Source organism: Sphaerodactylus townsendi, linkage group LG03, assembly GCF_021028975.2.
Source record: "Sphaerodactylus townsendi isolate TG3544 linkage group LG03, MPM_Stown_v2.3, whole genome shotgun sequence".
NCBI classification, from domain to species: Eukaryota; Metazoa; Chordata; class Lepidosauria; order Squamata; family Sphaerodactylidae; genus Sphaerodactylus; species Sphaerodactylus townsendi.
Genome location: NC_059427.1, coordinates 105,765,366 through 105,783,155, shown reverse-complemented (window position 1 = coordinate 105,783,155; position 17,790 = coordinate 105,765,366). Strand labels below are relative to the sequence as shown.

The 17,790-nt window shown below is 39.2% G+C and overlaps 1 protein-coding gene across 2 annotated transcripts in view; it reads left to right on the top strand.

Moving 5' to 3' along the window:
• The window catches only part of HMMR (hyaluronan mediated motility receptor), a 33,341-nt gene extending 16,160 nt beyond the window's left edge, over nt 1-17,181 (top strand). For both annotated transcript variants that reach the window (XM_048490476.1, XM_048490475.1), the window contains 12 exons: nt 9-109; nt 1,710-1,781; nt 4,680-4,858; nt 6,236-6,354; nt 9,236-9,450; nt 10,334-10,450; nt 13,169-13,327; nt 13,857-14,003; nt 14,134-14,233; nt 14,512-14,688; nt 16,307-16,469; nt 16,611-17,181. In XM_048490476.1, coding sequence (XP_048346433.1) covers nt 9-109; nt 1,710-1,781; nt 4,680-4,858; nt 6,236-6,354; nt 9,236-9,450; nt 10,334-10,450; nt 13,169-13,327; nt 13,857-14,003; nt 14,134-14,233; nt 14,512-14,688; nt 16,307-16,469; nt 16,611-16,630 — 1,569 coding nt within the window. In that variant the 3' untranslated portion in view covers nt 16,631-17,181. The remainder of the gene's footprint in view (nt 1-8; nt 110-1,709; nt 1,782-4,679; nt 4,859-6,235; nt 6,355-9,235; nt 9,451-10,333; nt 10,451-13,168; nt 13,328-13,856; nt 14,004-14,133; nt 14,234-14,511; nt 14,689-16,306; nt 16,470-16,610) is intronic.
• The last annotated feature ends 609 nt before the right edge of the window (nt 17,182-17,790 follow it).

Here is a 17,790-nt window from a genome sequence, read left to right as displayed (position 1 = left end):
GTTTTTAGGCAGCTGTCTCTAAGCAAGAAGATATGCAGATGAAACTGCAGACTGTCCAAAGAACCTTAGAGCATTCAAAGGAAAAAGTAGCACAACTGGAAGAACAGCTGTAAGTTAATGCATGAAATGTCATTTATTTGACCAAAATAAGCAGCAGATTATAAATATTGGGGGGGCGGGGTGTCAAACAGGTAGTGTGGACAGTTGTTTTGCTGAATGATAAAAAGAGCCACCTTTTGCTCCTACCTCCCTTTGTGGGGGATGGGCTAGGAGTAGGACGGTTTCCAGGTTAGGGTCCTCTCCTGCTGAATACCTTCAAACAGGATGGAAGAGCCCAAACTTTCTTGGACAGCCTGTAGGAACTTTGAAGTACTAGACACCCTATTATTAAAGGTCACTAGGTATCTGCTTTCTTGCTGCTTTGAGCATATAATCACTTTGAGAATGTTCTTGGTGAGGGAGTTTGGGTGCCACAAACTGTCTTCATATTGCACTAAAAGAGATTCAGCTCCTTCAGAATCTCCATGACCAGTACATTAAGATCCGCAGCTTAACTGGAAGGGGGTGATGAGCCAAATGACCCCCTTCTGCCCTGTAGCTCTTTAAATGCCATGTATTTAAATTGAGCTGCTGCCACTACAAGAAGAAAACAGAGAAGATGATGGCTGCATTTGTCCCTCTCCCCCAACCCCGCCCCCCCCCCCCACACAACACGACTATTGCTGCTAGAAGGGAGCAGCCTGGCATAATGGCACCTGAGCTCTAACCACCGTGGTTGGAGGTGGGGGTATACTGCATCCCATGTGTACACAATATTCCCAGTTATCTGCCTATGAGAATTGGCCTTTGTTGCCAGCTAAGGCAATAATACAGGTAGTAACCATTCTCTTGATTCGTGACTGTATTACTGAACCCTGCATTAAACCAACAAAAGTTGGTGTGTTACTACTTCTCTGAGGTTGTGCAACATACCAAGTTGCTAAACTGGTACATTTTACAGAACAGTGTCTTAACTGATTCCAATTAGGAAATATTCACTTAAAGGAGTTAATAAATATAAGGTGCAAACAGATCACCTGGGTTATAGCTTGGAACACAGATACTCTTATTCTTAGTCTTTTTAAGTGAGTGATCCCAGGCCAGTTTAAGAGAGAAACTGCGGAAGTAAGTTAATGTTCCTAACTCCTACAAGTAAGGAAACACTGTGTAAAAGAAACGTGTTTAAGAAACAAATCAGCGATTGGCAAGAGAAAGCCTTTTCAGTAGAAAATAAAGATTCGAACATTTGTGTGTGAAACTCCTTGACACATTTCAAAGTACAATATATCTCTTGAATTTAATCTTCTCGGTTCTGTTATTCTGTTATACTCTACTTTTCCTGTTATAAAGAATTGCTAATAAAAATATAAATAAAACTATTTTAAGTTGTATTTTCAAAAAACCTTTTGAGTGCCAAATCTTATTATTCAAAATAATATCCTCTGTCACATGAGGCTTATACAAAATTGATTTTCCTTGTATTCTAGGAGAGAAATCAATTATAACATCAATTTTTTTCAGTAATACTTTATCATATGTATTTTCCAATTGGTGCTTGTATTGAATAGCTGAATCATACATTCATTTTTGCAAGCTCTTTTTCATTTTTGTATTCACTTAATATTCTAAAAATAGTCTGTAAAATTAGTTCTATGCTATTATTATTTTAGGATAGCAACTGAGATGTACACTGAAGAGAAATGTGATTCAGATAAAATTTTGGAATATGTTGTAGAACTGAGGTAAGTCCAATCTCTGTAGCTTGAGACCAAGCCTTCTCTGGTAAAGTACTTGGCTTTTTCCTTTCAAACGTTTGTGGTAATATTTTCCTTAAGATTAAATATACCTAATTATGCATAACTGTGCATTTGTTAAACTGATAAATTAAGCTAGTCATCCAAAAGATATATTTTAAGCCACAGCTTGCATATATGATGGTGACATTATTAACTCATAAATTATGTCTCAAACTTTCACCAATGGAAAAAGAAGAGCTTAATCTCAGATTACTATTGTAAGTGGTAGCTGGAATGGGAGGAGCTTTGAGACTTTGATCCGCTCTTGAATTGTATTTGCCTTGCAGTGCAATGAGACAGGTGTCTGTTTGGTCTGAAGCTGTCTTTGGTAGTATGGGACGGGGAGGCCAAAGCAGATCAAAAGGCAAAATGTGATAAAAAGGCTATTTCTCCACCAAAGATGATGATGAAGAAGAAGAGTTTGGATTTATATCCCCCGCTTTCTCTCCTGCAGGAGACTCAAAGGGGCTTACAATCTCCTTGCCCTTCCCCCCTCACAACAAACACCCTGTGAGGTAGGTGGGGCTGAGAGAGCTCCGAGAAGCTGTGACTAGCCCAAGGTCACCCAGCTGGTATGTGTGGGAGTGTACAGGCTAACCTGAATTCCCCAGATAAGCCTCCACAGCTCAGGCGGCAGAGCTGGGAATCAAACCCGGTTCCTCCAGATTAGATACACAAGCTCTTAACCTCCTACGTCACTGCTGCTCAGATGTTTCTGAGTCTAGTGGGTTGCTTTGGGTTGCTAGTGTACCTATCTGCTAGTATGTTGTAGTAGTTAAGAATGTCAGATTAGTGTCTGGAACGCCCAGTTTTAGATTCCTACTTGGACCATTAAAGTTTGCTGGGTGATTTTGGGTTTGTCACAGCGTCTCAAGCTAACTTACTCATAGGGTTGTTGTGATTATAAGACGAACAAGAGAATGATGCAAGCCACTTTGAGTCCCGACTGGGGAAAAGGGCAGGGCATGAAAATAAATGTTTATTTCATTAATAACCAGGATAGTCAACAACATGGAGAAGAAATTTCTTGCTCCTTTAACAGGCTTAATGTGTAGAAATGGACATTCAGTTTTTTGTGGCACAGAGGTAAATGGCATTCAATTTGTTAAAGAGGCAATATACTTTTTTTCTTGTTCATTCCTCACTTTTCCACCTGATAAGGAACCATAGTGTTCTCCTCGCCTACATTTTGACAATTTTATGCTATCAGCTGTGAACTTACAGCAGGTGTTGGCCACTTTCTACTTTTGACACTTTTGGAACAAACTTAATAAATATGGGTTTTCTGGAAGTATTAGAAGACAGTGGTCATTTACACATGGGGCTTCTTTTCCCTCCAAGCTTACCTTTCCTTGGGGACAATTTTTCAATTATGCAACTGGACTGATGCCACTGCAGGTGAACGAAAGGTGGGAGTTTCCCAATGTGGGCAAACCGCAGTCTTTTTTCTAAGCTTCACCAGGAACGTGACTCAGAGAGTACACTATGCCTTCCTGGAGTTATGTTCTCCTTTCCCCCACAAAGGGGTTTGTTGCTCCATTTCATCCAACAGCTTTCCACTCATTTCACTCACTCGCTCCCCTTCAGTTTTTGTACTTGTGAAATAATTCAACACACCTTCATTCCTCCACCTCATTGTTTTTTCCCCTAATATCTTCAGTTGTATTTATTCCACACACTACTGCTAAAAACTACCCTCCCTGTCAGCCATTTTCTCTTCCTCCCCCTCCTGCTCCATATTTGAAAGGATTTCCCCCTCTTTGCATTAGTGGACTAGTGTAAGGGCAAAATAATACAAGCCAGTCTGATTGTGTGCTATTTTTCAATTTCGGCTAGTTATTTGTGAGTGAAACTAAAGGCAAATATACCTGCAGTTTAGACACAGTGTATCCTTGCCTTAGAGTTTCACCTGTAAATACTAGGCAAAATTGAAAGAGCACACAATCAGTCTGGCTTGCGTTATTTTGCCTTAACGCAAGTCCACTAATGCAAAGGGTGGGGAGGATCCTATCAAAAGGTGGGGGGAATGGCTGACAGGAAAGAGCAGCAGCAGATTGGGGGGGGGGAACCAGGGGAAAGGGAAGTGTAAAATTTAAAGCACACACTGTGGGGGGAAATCCTCTGGATCAATTGAAGGCAAACCTTGCTGCAAGTCCATGATCAAGATGCTCAAAATACATAAGTATGCTGGCCTTAATAAAAGCATTGGTAGCATTGTAGGAGCTTCTATGCTTGGGAAAGCAACAAAGAGGATTGCAGATAGCCACAGGTGCCCTCCTTGAATCTCAGTGAGAAAGGCACACTATCAATAATTGAAAGGAGAGGACTGTGTACTTTTCCGTCTATGCAGTGACTAAAACCTTTAATTTCTGCAGCAGCTGGTAGTTCAGGACATCAGTTTCTGGTTTGAACAGTTCTCTGCTGCTTGTGTATTGGGATGTGAATCTCACCACCAGTTCCTTGTTTGATCAGATTTTCAGCAATTTTCAGCTAATAACTTACCAGATGAGATCTGAAGATTTCCCCCCATGATTACAAATGAAAAGCTGCAGCAGTTTATACAGAGGTCTTTCGTGATCAGCTGTTCTGTTGTGTCCACATGGTTTCTTCTTCCAAAGTTTAATTTGGAAGACTAATTAGAGTTTAAAAATGGAAAGAAAGTAAGACTTGTTATATATATTTTCAAATAGATGAAGAAAAATACTAATTTCCATTGCCATTTTGAAAAATTTCTTTCAGTGCTCATGTCTCTGTATTTAACAGTATTACTTACTGTGTCTCAGCAAATCTGTCTCACTTAAGCTTTAATGATAAAACTTGTATGTTCATGTTTTTCCTTCACAGCAATGCTGTGGAACTAGTCGATAAATACAAGCTGGACATAGCCCATTTTGAGGAAATAATAGAAGCAAAGAATGAGGAAATTGAAAAACTGCAGACTTCTCTTCAGCTTACAGTAACTACGCTGTCAGCACAAATTAATGAATTGCATGAAAAATGCAAAATGTTTGAACAGCAAAAAGGTGACTCAAAAATACATTCAATATTACCGGGGTCTTAAAGTAGACTTTGTATAATACTCCTGCGGTTGGGCCATTTCAGTTGAGGAGACAGTTTTATCTCTTGAAGCATTGTTTATCTGAATTCATCTACATTCTTACTGTTTTAAGTATGAATGATTCCACAAAGAGATTGACTAAAAGCTCCTTAGGCACACAAAGTCTTGCCCATGTCAGGTAGTGAGATAGTTGAAACAACCCTTTAAATGGTTTGGAATACATTTTATAGGCTATTTATTAATAACCTTAGCATAAAGCAGTGATGTTCTGTGGATTACATGCGTAGTTTTTCCTTGAAAGCCTAACTTGGTGACAGTGGCGTAGTGCCAATGCGGTGGGGTAGGGTGTGACGCCCTGTGTGAAGCCGCAACAAAGGTGTGGCCAGGCCATGGAGAGGGCATGGCGGGGCCTAGGCCGCACTGCAGCTGTGGCAATCATGCATCCCGGGCGGAGTTTCCCCTTGCTCTGCCTGTGCTTGCCAAGTATTCAACATACTAACTTATTGTCAGGTAGCTAGAGGTCTTATTTTGCTGCATGATTAGCCTACGCCATCAATAGGACTAATAAGGACAGCTTTGGCCTTGTGTATTGAAATATTTCTATGCTTGAAATTATTTTTGGTTTGGCTCCCTGTCTCTAAAATGGAGCCAGGGTTGATTTACAAGATAATCACATTGCTCATTCTCACAGAATAATAAAAATACTGGATTTATTAACCCTATGAAGATTCAGAACATTTTATTTTTGTCACACAGTTGTATTTAAGCACCATATTACCTCCTATGAAGGTATTATACAGTCAGCCCGTGTATTTAAATTGATGCTGAACAGGAGATGGGGTTGTGCGTGTAGTTATATGCTCAAAGATACTTCTAGCAAAATGCTATGCTAACTCATCCCTTTCCCAGATTTCTATTGAAAGCAAACAACCTTCTGTACTGGGTATTTTAAAAGATATTTTACAAAATGTACTGTTTTAAAAATTGTATTTTGTCCAAATCAAAAATTGTTTAAGAAATACAAAATCTAATACTTTAGAAATAGTATCAGATCTTACATAAAGTTGTCTTGGTTACAAGGAAGATTGGTTACAATTACAAGGAAGATTAAAATGATGGTACCATACTGGTTCCAAGCCAGTGGAATGTTAAAAATCATATTGTGAAAGAACCTGGGGGTGGGACTACAAGCAGACAATTTTATACCCCGCTTGTTATATGCGTTTTGGACATAGAAACAATCCAGGAGTCTAAAAAAAGGAATGATGACTATTCAGCAAATTAGAAAGATCTAAGACAAAATTCAATTAGTTTTGTGTAATTAACATTTTTTGTCTTTTAGAGGAACTTTTAACTGAACACAGAGAAAAAGAGCAAAGTATGAATACTGAAATTCAGTGCTTGAAAGAAAAGTTGAATTTACAACGAGAGGAATGCCAGAAGCAAAAAGGAGCCTGCAAGGTAACAAATGGGAGGTTAAACACTATGCAGCCCTACCCCGAAAATAAGCCCTAATGCATCTTTTGGTACAAAAATTAATATAAGACCCTGTCTTATTTTGGGGGGAACATAGTAACAGATCATTCTCAACAGTCATTGAAGGATGACTTTTAGGTTATTAGGTTTGTTCTGATGTCTCTGAACCAAACCACCACAATTTGTTTTGGTGATTTGGGCTGCTTTATAATGGATATAATTTTAAAAGTGCTATTTTGGAAACAGCATCCAAATAGCTTCCAAAATAGTATCCATGTCCATGTTCTGAAAGTGACTAGATTCAGTTTTTGGAAGAGAATGGACAGGAATGTATAAATACTGCCTTTGATCTGTTCCCCACCTTGATTAAGCAAAGAATGGTTTGTATTGTTGAAGGCTTCCACGGCCAGATTCAACTGGTTGTTGTGGGTTTTCCAGGCTGTGTGGCCATGGTCTAGTAGATCTTGTTCCTAATGTTTCGCCTGCATCTGTGGCTGGCATCATCAGAGGTGTATCACAGAGAGAAGTCTGTTACACACTGTGTCCAGTAAGAAGGGTTATGCAAAGGTGTGGTTGACTGCATTGTATTGCAGGTGGGGTTTTTCAGTCCAGGGCGTGATTCACATTTGCATTCAGAGTCTTAGTGAATTCAAACCCTGTGACTAGGTGGAGTCCATTGTCCATGAATCTAGCATGACCTTGGCCTTTGATTCTGGTGTTTTAAAATGCTAGTAGCCAAGTTTTGTTAACTCTCAAGAATATCTTCCTTCTTGTTGAAGTTTTCTTGGTGTTTGTGGATTTCAATGGCCTCCCTATGTAGACTGACATAGTAACCTTCCAAGTTGTCCAGAATTTCAGTGTTTTCAAATAAAATGCTATGTCCAGTTTTATTTAGAGCATGTTCTGCTACTGCAGATTTTTCAGGATAGTTAAGCCAGCATTGTCTTTCATGCTCCTTAATATGAGTCTGAATGCTGCATTTTGTAGTTCCAGTGTAGACATTTCTACAGCTGCAGGGTATGCGAAGTAAGGGGGACTTGTCCTTTGGTAAGTGTAGCATCTGCTGTATTTTTCTGGAAGGTTTGAAGATTGTTTGTAGGTTATGTTTTTTCATCAGTTTTCCTATTTGATCTGTAATTCCCTTGATGTATGGTGAAAATATTTTTCCTATGGGGGTCTGTTTCTCCTCAGACCTCTGGGTTTCTCTTGGTCTTAAAGCTTTTCTGATTTCTGTTGTGGAGCAGCCATTAGCCTGAAGAGCCCAGTCTAGATCAGGGGTCTGCAACCTGCAGCTCTCCAGATGTTCATGGACTACAATTCCCATCAGCCATGCTGTCAGGGGCTGATGGGAATTGTAGTTCATGAACATCTGTAGAGTCGCAGGTTGCAGACCCCTGGTCTAGATGATTGATTTCATCTAGGAGGAGATGAGGTTCACAAATACGTTTTGCATGATCTGTCAGAGTTTTGATTGTACCCCTTTTTTGTTGTGGGTGGTGGTTGGAGTTTTTATGTAGATACCGGTCTCTGTGTGTGTAGGTTTTCTGTATACTGTGTGGCCCAATTGATGGTTGGGTTTATGAAAGACCAAGACATCTAAAAAAGGCAGTTTTCCTTCTTTTTCAGTTTCCATGCTAAATTGGATGTTTTGGTGGATGCCATTAATGTGGTCCAGAAAATTCAGCAGTTCTTCCTTGCTACGGCTCCAGATTGTAAAAGTGTCATCCACAAATCGGAACCAAGTTGTGGGTTTTCTGGGCGCTGTTTTGAGGGCTTATTTCTCGAAATGTTCCATGTAAAAATTGGCTATCACCGGGCTGAGGGGACTTCCCATGGCTATCTGTCATCTGTCATAGTAATCTTTGTCCCATTGGAAGTAGCTGGTTGTTAGTGTTGAAACAAAGCTGTGATGTTGTTTGGAAAAATCCAGCCAATGCGTGCGAGTGTGTCTTTCACTGGAACAGTGAGACAACATCAAAGCTGATAAGTCTGTTGCTAGGGTTGAGATGGAGATTGCTATTTTTTTCCATGAAATGGGCTGAGTCTTTAACATAATTGTAAAAGTGTCATCCACAAATCGTGTGTATCCGATGTGGCTTCGTAACTGTGTGTCCAATGTCGCTTCGTAACTGTGAAGTCAATAATTTTGCCAGTTCATATGTGAGGGAACCAATTGCACTAACAGTAGGTCTGAGTGGGTTTGGAGTTTTTGTGAATTTTTGGGAGACCATATAACCAGGGTGGAAAAGCTTCTGACTTGCAGAGTAGTTGGTGTGTGTTTGGTTGAATGGAGGAGTTCTTAATCAGTGTGACAGTTTGGCGAGTGATTTTCCTGGTTGAATCTTGTTTTTGTATGTTATGGAATCCAGGGGTTCTCTGATTTTTTTCCCTTATATTGTTCAGTTTTCATGATTACTGTGGCATTTCCCTAGTCCGCTGGAAGTATGATGATTTCTGGATCTGAGCTGAGATTCCTAATGGCATTTCTTTCTTTTCGTGTAATGTTGCTGGAGGGAAGTTTTGCTTTTCTTAATACCTCTGCTGTTTCTCCTCTTAGTTTCTCTGCTTCCTCTTCTGGAAGATGCCGAATGGCTGATTCTACATTAGTAATGATGTCTTCCACGGGAACTCTGGTAGGAGTAACAGCAAAATTGCCTCCCTTGGCCAGGATGGATGTTTTGTCACTGGAAAGTTGCTGTTCAGTCAAATTTATAATGATTCTTGAAGTGTCCAATGAGGATTTCTGTTGATGCTGATGTTTTTGGATTGTGCTGAATGGTTTATTCTGGATAAAAGGGTTGACAATGGATTATTACTACAGATGGGAAAACTTGATCATATTGCTGTGTTGTTGATTTCACTTCAGGATCTTACTGCAGCAACGCATCAGAAGCTGCTTGAATTCCAAGAAGAGGTGACTAAAGAGAAGCAAATTCTAGAGAGAGAACTAAGGGAAACTATGGATGAGCTGGATAAACTGCACACTAAAGAAGGTAAAGCTGAGAAGATGCTGAAGCACCTGGAACAAGAGAACAAATCTCAGACTGAGCAGCTAGTACAGCTACGAGCAAAACTACAAGGGTTTGTAACTTGGATTCAATTGTTCTTGTAAGCAGTAAATTAATCAATCTGGGTTGTATCCTTTTAGGCTGCTGATGGGATGCTTCCCACAAAAATAAAAATTCCTACACACACAAAATTTGTGAGTGGAAGTCTATGGTAGAACCATTTCTTCTTTTCATCTAGCTTCCTGTGTACAAGGAATCTAAGCAAGGAGCATTCAGTCACACAGTTCCACAAACTGAAGTTGCATTAGAAGTAATTTGTAGAAAAGTTTAAATGTTTCTTACGTGAAAAGGACTGTGTATAATCAATATAATAGCTTATGAGCTGAAATACACATTCTGGCAGTTATTTTATTAATAAGGTGCACAAGTTTTATATCTTCAGTTTTTCTTAACTTTAAGTTACAATGAATTTCCATTTGGATGGTGCTACTGAATTATAGATGTTATGTTTATTATATAATTAATAATAAAGGTGTTCACTGAAATCTAAATAATACTTTTCATACTATGAATTTAGTGTTTTCTTTTTCTACAAGACATGTACCTGACATGATCCTGTTAGTAGATTAGATTTTTTTCTTACTTTAATTCTACCTTCTCTTTGTGCAAACAAGCGTTTACATAGTACCTAAAAGGCTTGATTTTAGGTACAGCTTGTCTGATACACAAACAACATCTAAACTGAGGATAAGTACCTGTCTTATCAGCATACATATCAAATTTTTATTATATTGAAAGAGGAATGTGGTACTTAAACTTTGAAGAGCTGTATGGGATCTAGAGGCCAGCACTAGAAAGCATTAATTTTCAGAACCGAAAGAAATATTGAGCTGTTACCTGCTAATTTGGAGAGTTTTAAATTGAATTAATGTTGCCTTTTCCTGCTCCCCTCTTAGGAAAAACACAGAGTTAGCGAATATGTCTGAGGTGCACAAAATTGCTATTGCACTGGTGAAAGAAGAGCACAGCAACACATTGTGCAAACTTGGAGAGATTATCACTGAATTTGAAACGTATGTAAGGCTTTATATGGAAAAAAGCAGATTGAACTTCTGTTCCACTCTTCCTTGAATAATATACATGGCATTCGGTTCCATCCATTGACTATTGCAGAATTATTATGTTTGGATATCTTGATATCTAGCACTTTGTAAAGACTAATGCTATAAGCCTTTTCACCTTGTTTTAGATAGCAAGAGTTTTGTTTGCTTGAAGACTTGACAGAAGCTGCCTCTAGTAGGACAGAAAACTTATTTGTTTAGCACTTTGAATGGTTTACATAATTTGAATGTCAAAATGTTGCAAACCAAGAAAACAGAAGAGGGCTGGGAAAACAGAAAATGACACTTTATATGAGGTAAGATTGAAAGAGCAAGGCACCTTTTTCAGTGAGGAAGCAATTATCAAACGTATGTCTTAAGCTGATTTGCAGTACCTGTTGTTCCTGGCAATCAAAATAATCCAGATTTCTCTTCATAGTGGAGAGGGCAGATAACATCTATTAGTCCTGAATTAGCTCAGGTACAGTTTTGCTATTCAGACACAAGGTAACATTTGGGGTGGGGATGAGGCTGATGGCCTGGGGGAGCTGCTTCCCCTGGGTGGCCATCCCAGTCCCAAGTGAGGGGAGTCATTGTCCCAAGAAAGACAGATGGGGGCCACCATAAGCCAGCAACCCCTATCAAGTGTGGGTGGGTTCAAACCAGTGGACAAAGCTGCATGGGGCAGCAGCCCCTGCACACAGAAGACAAATATCTGCTTCTCCTTTATCATGTGTGTGAGTTGGGGCTCTTTTCCAAGGCCATTTTTGCCTCCCAGTCCACCCATGGGTCAGCTAATGGCATGTCTTGTGTTCACATGCCAATCAGTAGTTGTTCTAAAATTTAGAATAATGAAATATTTTAATTTCTATTGGAAAGCAAAATTTATTTATTGCAGCAAAAGGAAATGGTGCTTCATTTCTTTGGGTGGTGTTGTTTTCACTGTAAGTGTGTTATCTGGCTAAAGCACCAGCTTTCCCATTTAACCTTTGTATATTGCTCAGGAAATAGAAAGGTCATTGGAGAACACCGTTCATGGAGGTCTGCGTGAATCTGGCAAATTAATCATGACTGCTAGAAATGTTTTGGCCTTGCAGCTTAAATCAACATACTGTCCTTGAACCACCACTTGGAATATTTGTATAAATCCAGGGTGAACTATTTGTAGTTTATAGTCCTACAATGCAAAGCTCTGAAATTACATTGCCCCTTTGCAGAGGGGATTTTGAAATTATATGTAAATAGAATAATGTGATATGGAGTTGATTTGCTATTGTCACTAACCCCTTTTCCAATAGACTAAACTCAGTGGCTTCTAATGGTAGATATACCTGAGGGAACCTTCAAAGGTTAATTTGATAGTTCCGTAAGCTATTGATTGTGTATTAGAGATCTATCTGCTGCTATAGTGCCTTGGTTATACTTTTGTAAATACTTTGTCATCCCAATAACTGAATGTAAGTAAAGAGGTTGGCAGTGTCATAAATTGCCCTCTGACCCAACCCCCTTCTTTCCTCCCTGGCCCACAGTAACTGAGAGAGTTTGGCCTATGGTATTTTTTAACTTTGCCAAGAACACTCTTGCTTTCTTAATTGGTAGGTCTTGGAAGTTAATACTTTATTAGTATGCCACCAACTAGAGTCCTCCCCCTTTTGTTCCCCTGGTGTTCTGGTCTGCTAAAGTTTACGTGAGTGAGAGTGTATGAGCAGCCATCCCCCAGCCAGCACTATTCATTCAATACCTGATGTTTTGTTCAGTAAAGTGTCTCAGGCAACACATGAGATTGAAAAGCAACCAGATCACACCAACAGTACTTTAAGAGAACAGGTCTTTAATAACTAAGCATAACTCTTAACATAAAGCACAGGTAAATGGGAAATAAATCAGAACCCAGCTAACTATATTACAGACTACTGGAAATTAAAAGAGAAATGATTATCCAAACTCTACTTACAGAGTGATATCTCAGCATTCCTTTTCAGGAATGGATATAAGAATTGAAAGCGTAACAAAGACCATTTTTTTAGCAATGGAACAGACTTCAACCCTTGAACACAGACTTTCAAACAACCCAAGAAATTGTTCTCCTGGTTCATTCTTCATTCCCTAGGTCCTTATTTAGGATTTCTAGTGACCATTTAACAGACACCTAGTATGACCCTTTTGTTTTATCATGAACAAAGAGACTTGATTTTAAGTTTTAACTTTCCCCCACAACCTCATTTTATTAGCCTGCCTCTCCAGCAGTAGTCAAACTGGGATTTCCTAAATGCCACCACTGGCAGTTGAACCAATTGTTTTACTCTTCCCTTCTTCCATCTAGTACCCCAAAGTTCCATGTGCCCTGGTTGGCTGTTACTTGCTCTGCACATACTTGCTCTACATATACTCCAACCAAATATAAAAGGGTATATAAAAAGTCAGACCCTTGCTAATCAGAACCTCACCCAGAGAATATGAAAGTTTAAGGTAAAAAGATGATGGAAATTTGATGAAATCAGTTGTGTTTTGTCCTCTCCTTCAAGAAAGCCCAGAGGGGACAGAAAGGGGAGTTAATACTGAGGGACAGGGTGCTCAAGGAGAGGATGTAGCATAAAGAAAGTGGGAAGCAAATAACGTTCCCACAATGCTAGACAACTACTAAAGCACAACATTTTCAACTAGAAATGCACATATTGTCATTCTCTTTAGTTACAAAGCTTCTGTGTCTGAAGAATGTGCATTCCTCAGAAAAGAGAAGACTTCTCTGCAGGACCAGTTAGCTGAAATGAACAAATCAGCTCAGCACACAATGCAGATGATGCAAGAGGTACAGCGTGGTAAAGAAAAGGCACAGGAAGAATATGCAAGGTATGTCTGGTGTTCAGGGCTGTCTTCTATTGATTTATACCCCATCATTCCTCTTGGCTCAAGATGAGACAAACCTTGATAATGAAAAAATGAACACAATGCTAGATGATATTCCTGTGTGTTTTTTCTGACTGCTTAGGTCAGGCTAATTTAATTTCATAATGATATCACATTATGACAAAGAGCTAGTTCAGCTTGCTACAGTTCATTTAAACAGTGTAAGCTACCTAAGGAACAAAAGGTGTGGATGAATAATCTTGATTCTTAGCCCATTGAAAATGAGCTTCTATGCTTGCTGAGAATCGAAAGTTCATCTCGCCGATTGAAGTCTCTCTTATGTTCCATGAGTTGCATACTGAAGGCTATCCTGTTGAACTAGAAATCTGTTGCCACAAAAATATGTATACAGCTATAGAAGAGATGTTGCTTTTCCTTCTGAAATGCATTTCGTGTGTCTTGAGGTTTGCAAAACCATCACATGAAAATGTGTGTTTCCCCCCCAACCCCCGCCCCCACATCTGCTGCCCAGGATGCTGTTGGATGCCCAGACCAAATTAGCTTTAAGGGAAGCAGAAGTTAAAGCAATAAACGAATCAAGCATTGCACAAATTGCCACCTTAGAAGCAAGACTAAAAGATCAAAATGAAGACTTCAAGAAGCAACTAGAACTAGAAAGGTGAGGCTTAACTAGTGATAGTGTGGGTCTTCAAAGATCAAAATATTTCTGAAGCTACAATAAGATGATCGAGTTACTTAAAACAAATCTTGATATTTAGGAAAACTATTTTAAGCTTTTTATTTTTTAGGAAAGCCATTGCAGAAAAAGCAGAAGCTGATTACCGAGAGAACATAAAAACCTGGCGTATGCTATATGAGGAACTATATAATAAAGTGAAACCATTTCAGGTTAGTGTATGTTGAGCACACATTTCTTCTAAGTCTGGAATCTTCAGGACTTCCGATGATTAAGAAAAATTAAACTGGAATGGTGACCTCTCCTGTTTCCCTGTAACATTAGTAGCATTACACAGTCTATTAATTTATACATTGGATTTATTAGTCATCCTCCCCTGGAGTTCCATCAGTCTTTAATGATGCTTAATAAAAAGCAGGGAGAATCTGGAGAGGCACTGAGAATTTTTTGGTTGTCATTGTGGTCCAATACGTTCAGTGTTCTGTTTCAGCAACAACTTGATGCATTTGAGGCAGAGAAGAATGCACTTTTGAATGAACATGGTGCTGCCCAAGAAGAGTTAAACAAACTTAGTGACGCATATGCTAAGCTTCTAGGCCATCAGAATCAGAAGCAGAAAATCAAGCATGTGATGAAGCTGAAAGAAGAAAATGCACAGATGAGACAGGTTTGTGTTGATAGATTAAGCATTTTATCATTATTTACTTAGTATATCCCATGATGAATTTTCCAAAGGTACCTCACCAAAGATTCCCAAGTGAACTTGGCAGTCAGCACTCAAGAGATAAGAGGATAGGTCCTCTTATGGGTTAAAAATTGGTTAAATGTCCTGAAGCAGAAAGTATGAATATATGAACAATTCTCCCATTGGAGAGAAGTACAATTGTTGATAAGTGGTTCTGAAATAGAAGCAAGCACTACAGTGGTCAAGTTTGGAGATGACATAAAATGATTCAGGATGATGAATACTAAAGCCAACAGTGAAGAGCTCCAGGAGGATCTCCACAAATTGCGTGGGCAACAGTGGCAAAAGCAGGAAGGCCTTGGTCTTTATGCCCTGTTGCTTGTCTTCCAGAGTAACTAGTAGGCCACTGTGTAAGACAGAATGCTGGACTAGAAGTACCATTGGTCTGATGCAGCAGGGCATCTATGGGCATCTTATGTTCTTACTAGCAATAAAGTCTGCTATAAAGTAAGAAATATGAGTATATAGGACGGGGGGTGAGGGTAGGTAGGGGTTGGGAGGGCTTGCTGGGGGTGGGGGGAGGGCGAGGGGGCTTGTGGAGCCCTGCAGCAGTGGCAATGTGCCACTGTCCCAGGTCAGGGGTAAGAGAGGATGGGAGGGCTTGCTGGGGGTGGGGGGACGCAAGAGGGGGCAGGATGACTTGCTGGGGTGGGAGGGAGGGTGGGGGGGCTTTTTGGAATCCCAGAATAGCAGCGGCTCCAGGGTGGGGATGGGATGTCCAATGACGAACCCTCCATCTATATGGGAGTGAGTCCTGCTGCCTTATTGGTGGAGGGTTCATTGGCTGAGATTCCATCCCTTCGTGCTTTATTGTTGGTAAGATGAGTAGGAAGCTTGCATTACGTTGCTAGGAGTAGAGTTCAATCCATTTCCCTGAGTTATGTACTATAATGGCAGAAAATTTTATTCAGGCTGTTCAAAAGTTTTTAACAATTTCATCTGACTTCAGAGCTCATGACTGCAATGTCACATCTACTGATTTGAAGTATATAATCAGCTAATGCTGTGAGGAAGAGGTTAGAAGCAATAATGTTTTACACTTTCTGATGTGATCTAGTTTCTTTTTTCTTAAAAACAAGGATGTGGGGCATAGAATTTCTTACTGAAAGTACAATTAGATAAACCAGAATCTCTAATAGGAAAATTATGTCTCTATGGGCTGAGCTGTGCAATATTTGTGATAACAAATTTGTGACAGGCAGTTTCTGAACTTACAAGAGAAAGATGAGGAACAGCATAAGGAACCCAGATTTTGATCCCCTAAGCATGCTTAAAACTGTCTACAGCCTTGTTCATCACTGTTAAGAATTTTTTAAAGGATTCAGCATGCCTCCTAGTATTCTATAAAGTTCAGAGTTGGGGTGGTGCTAGGCTATGCTTTTAACCAATTAACTTTTGCACAAACAGCTACTTAATAAACTAATTCAGTGTGATGTTTCTAGTTTAGTTTCAGTTGAATGAGATGAAGTAGATTTTTATTTGGGACCCATTTTTGTCATGATTACATGGAGTTTAATGTCAAGGGCTTTTTTTCCTTTAGGAGGTATCAAAACTGCGTACTCAGCTAGCAAAGGAAAAACAAATACAAGGAGGCCTCCACGAGCAACTGAATAGGATTCAGGGTATCAAGCGATTTGATCCTTCTAAAGCTTTTCAGCATTCCACTAAGGAAAATGTTGATCCCAAAACACCTTTCAAAGAAAGTGAGTGAAGGCTACAAACATACTGCATAGATGTGGTTCTTTTCAATGCTAAAATGTTCTTTCAAATGTGTTCTTCCGCCTTAGCAATCATAAAGAGACACATATTTTCAGGCAACTTACTGTAGTCTTTCTTGGTAACAGGTAATAGAAATAATAGTTAAGGTGCTCTGTGCTGAACTGGAATCAACGCACTTGAGATGCTGCCATGCAGGCTTCAAGACCCATTATGTAAGAAGAAAGTCCCTTGTTGTGATACCACACTGTATGGGAACTTGACAGTATGTATATGAAGATTTCTATATTCAGCTGACTGGTGTTCCTGTCCTAACAAAACCTTCTTGGAGCAGTAAAACCAGCTAATTTTGCTTTCTATTTTTTAAAAATGTTTTCTGTTTCTTTTAGTAGCAGGGACTAGTGGAAATCTTAAGTCACAGTTTAATTTTGGTGATGCTAAATGCTAGTAGTCAACAGGTTTGCTATTTCATTAGTAAATAATTAAGAACAAGGGTACATGGAGCTTTTTTATTATAAAGAACAGGCTGTATTATAGATCAATCTTTTCACTAACATCTTAAGTTTTATTATGGGATTTAAAACTAGCTCTAACCTGTAGTTCTGTTACATTACTTGGCTTATATACTGTTAACACAAGATTAAATCAAATAAAAATTTTAAGTGTATAATTAAAATAAAATGAAAATGAAAATAAAAACTGGTATTTATCATGGATTTTTAAAATTCTGAAAACATTAAGAGTGCTTCAGTTCTTATCTGTTCTATAGGGAAAGGAAAATTATATAGCTATTCTATAAAGTCAAGGTATCTTCAGCCTTGTGCAATTAGAGCCAAACTATGTCAAAATTCAATTTGCCAGTGTCAATCATTAAAGTGTCAATATAAGATATAAGAAAGCCCATGTGTATAAGCCAGTGTGGTATAGTGGTGAAGATGAGTGGACTTCTATCTGAAGAACTGGGTTTGATTTCCTACTACACCATGTGAAGCCTGCTGGATTAACTTGGGCTAAGTCAGTTCTCTCAGAACACACCCTCAGGCCCCTTCCGCACACGCAAAATAATGCGTTTTCAAACCACTTTCACAACTGTTTGCAAGTGGATTTTGCTATTCCGCACAGCTTCAAAGAGCACTGAAAGCAGTTTGAAAGTGCATTATTCTGCATGTGTGGAATGAGCCTCAGACACAAAACCCTCCCCACATCTCACAATGTATGCCTGTTGTGGGGAGAAGGGAAGGTGATTGTAAGCCACTTTGAAATACCTTATGGTATTTGAAATACCTTATGGTAGAGAAAAACAGGATA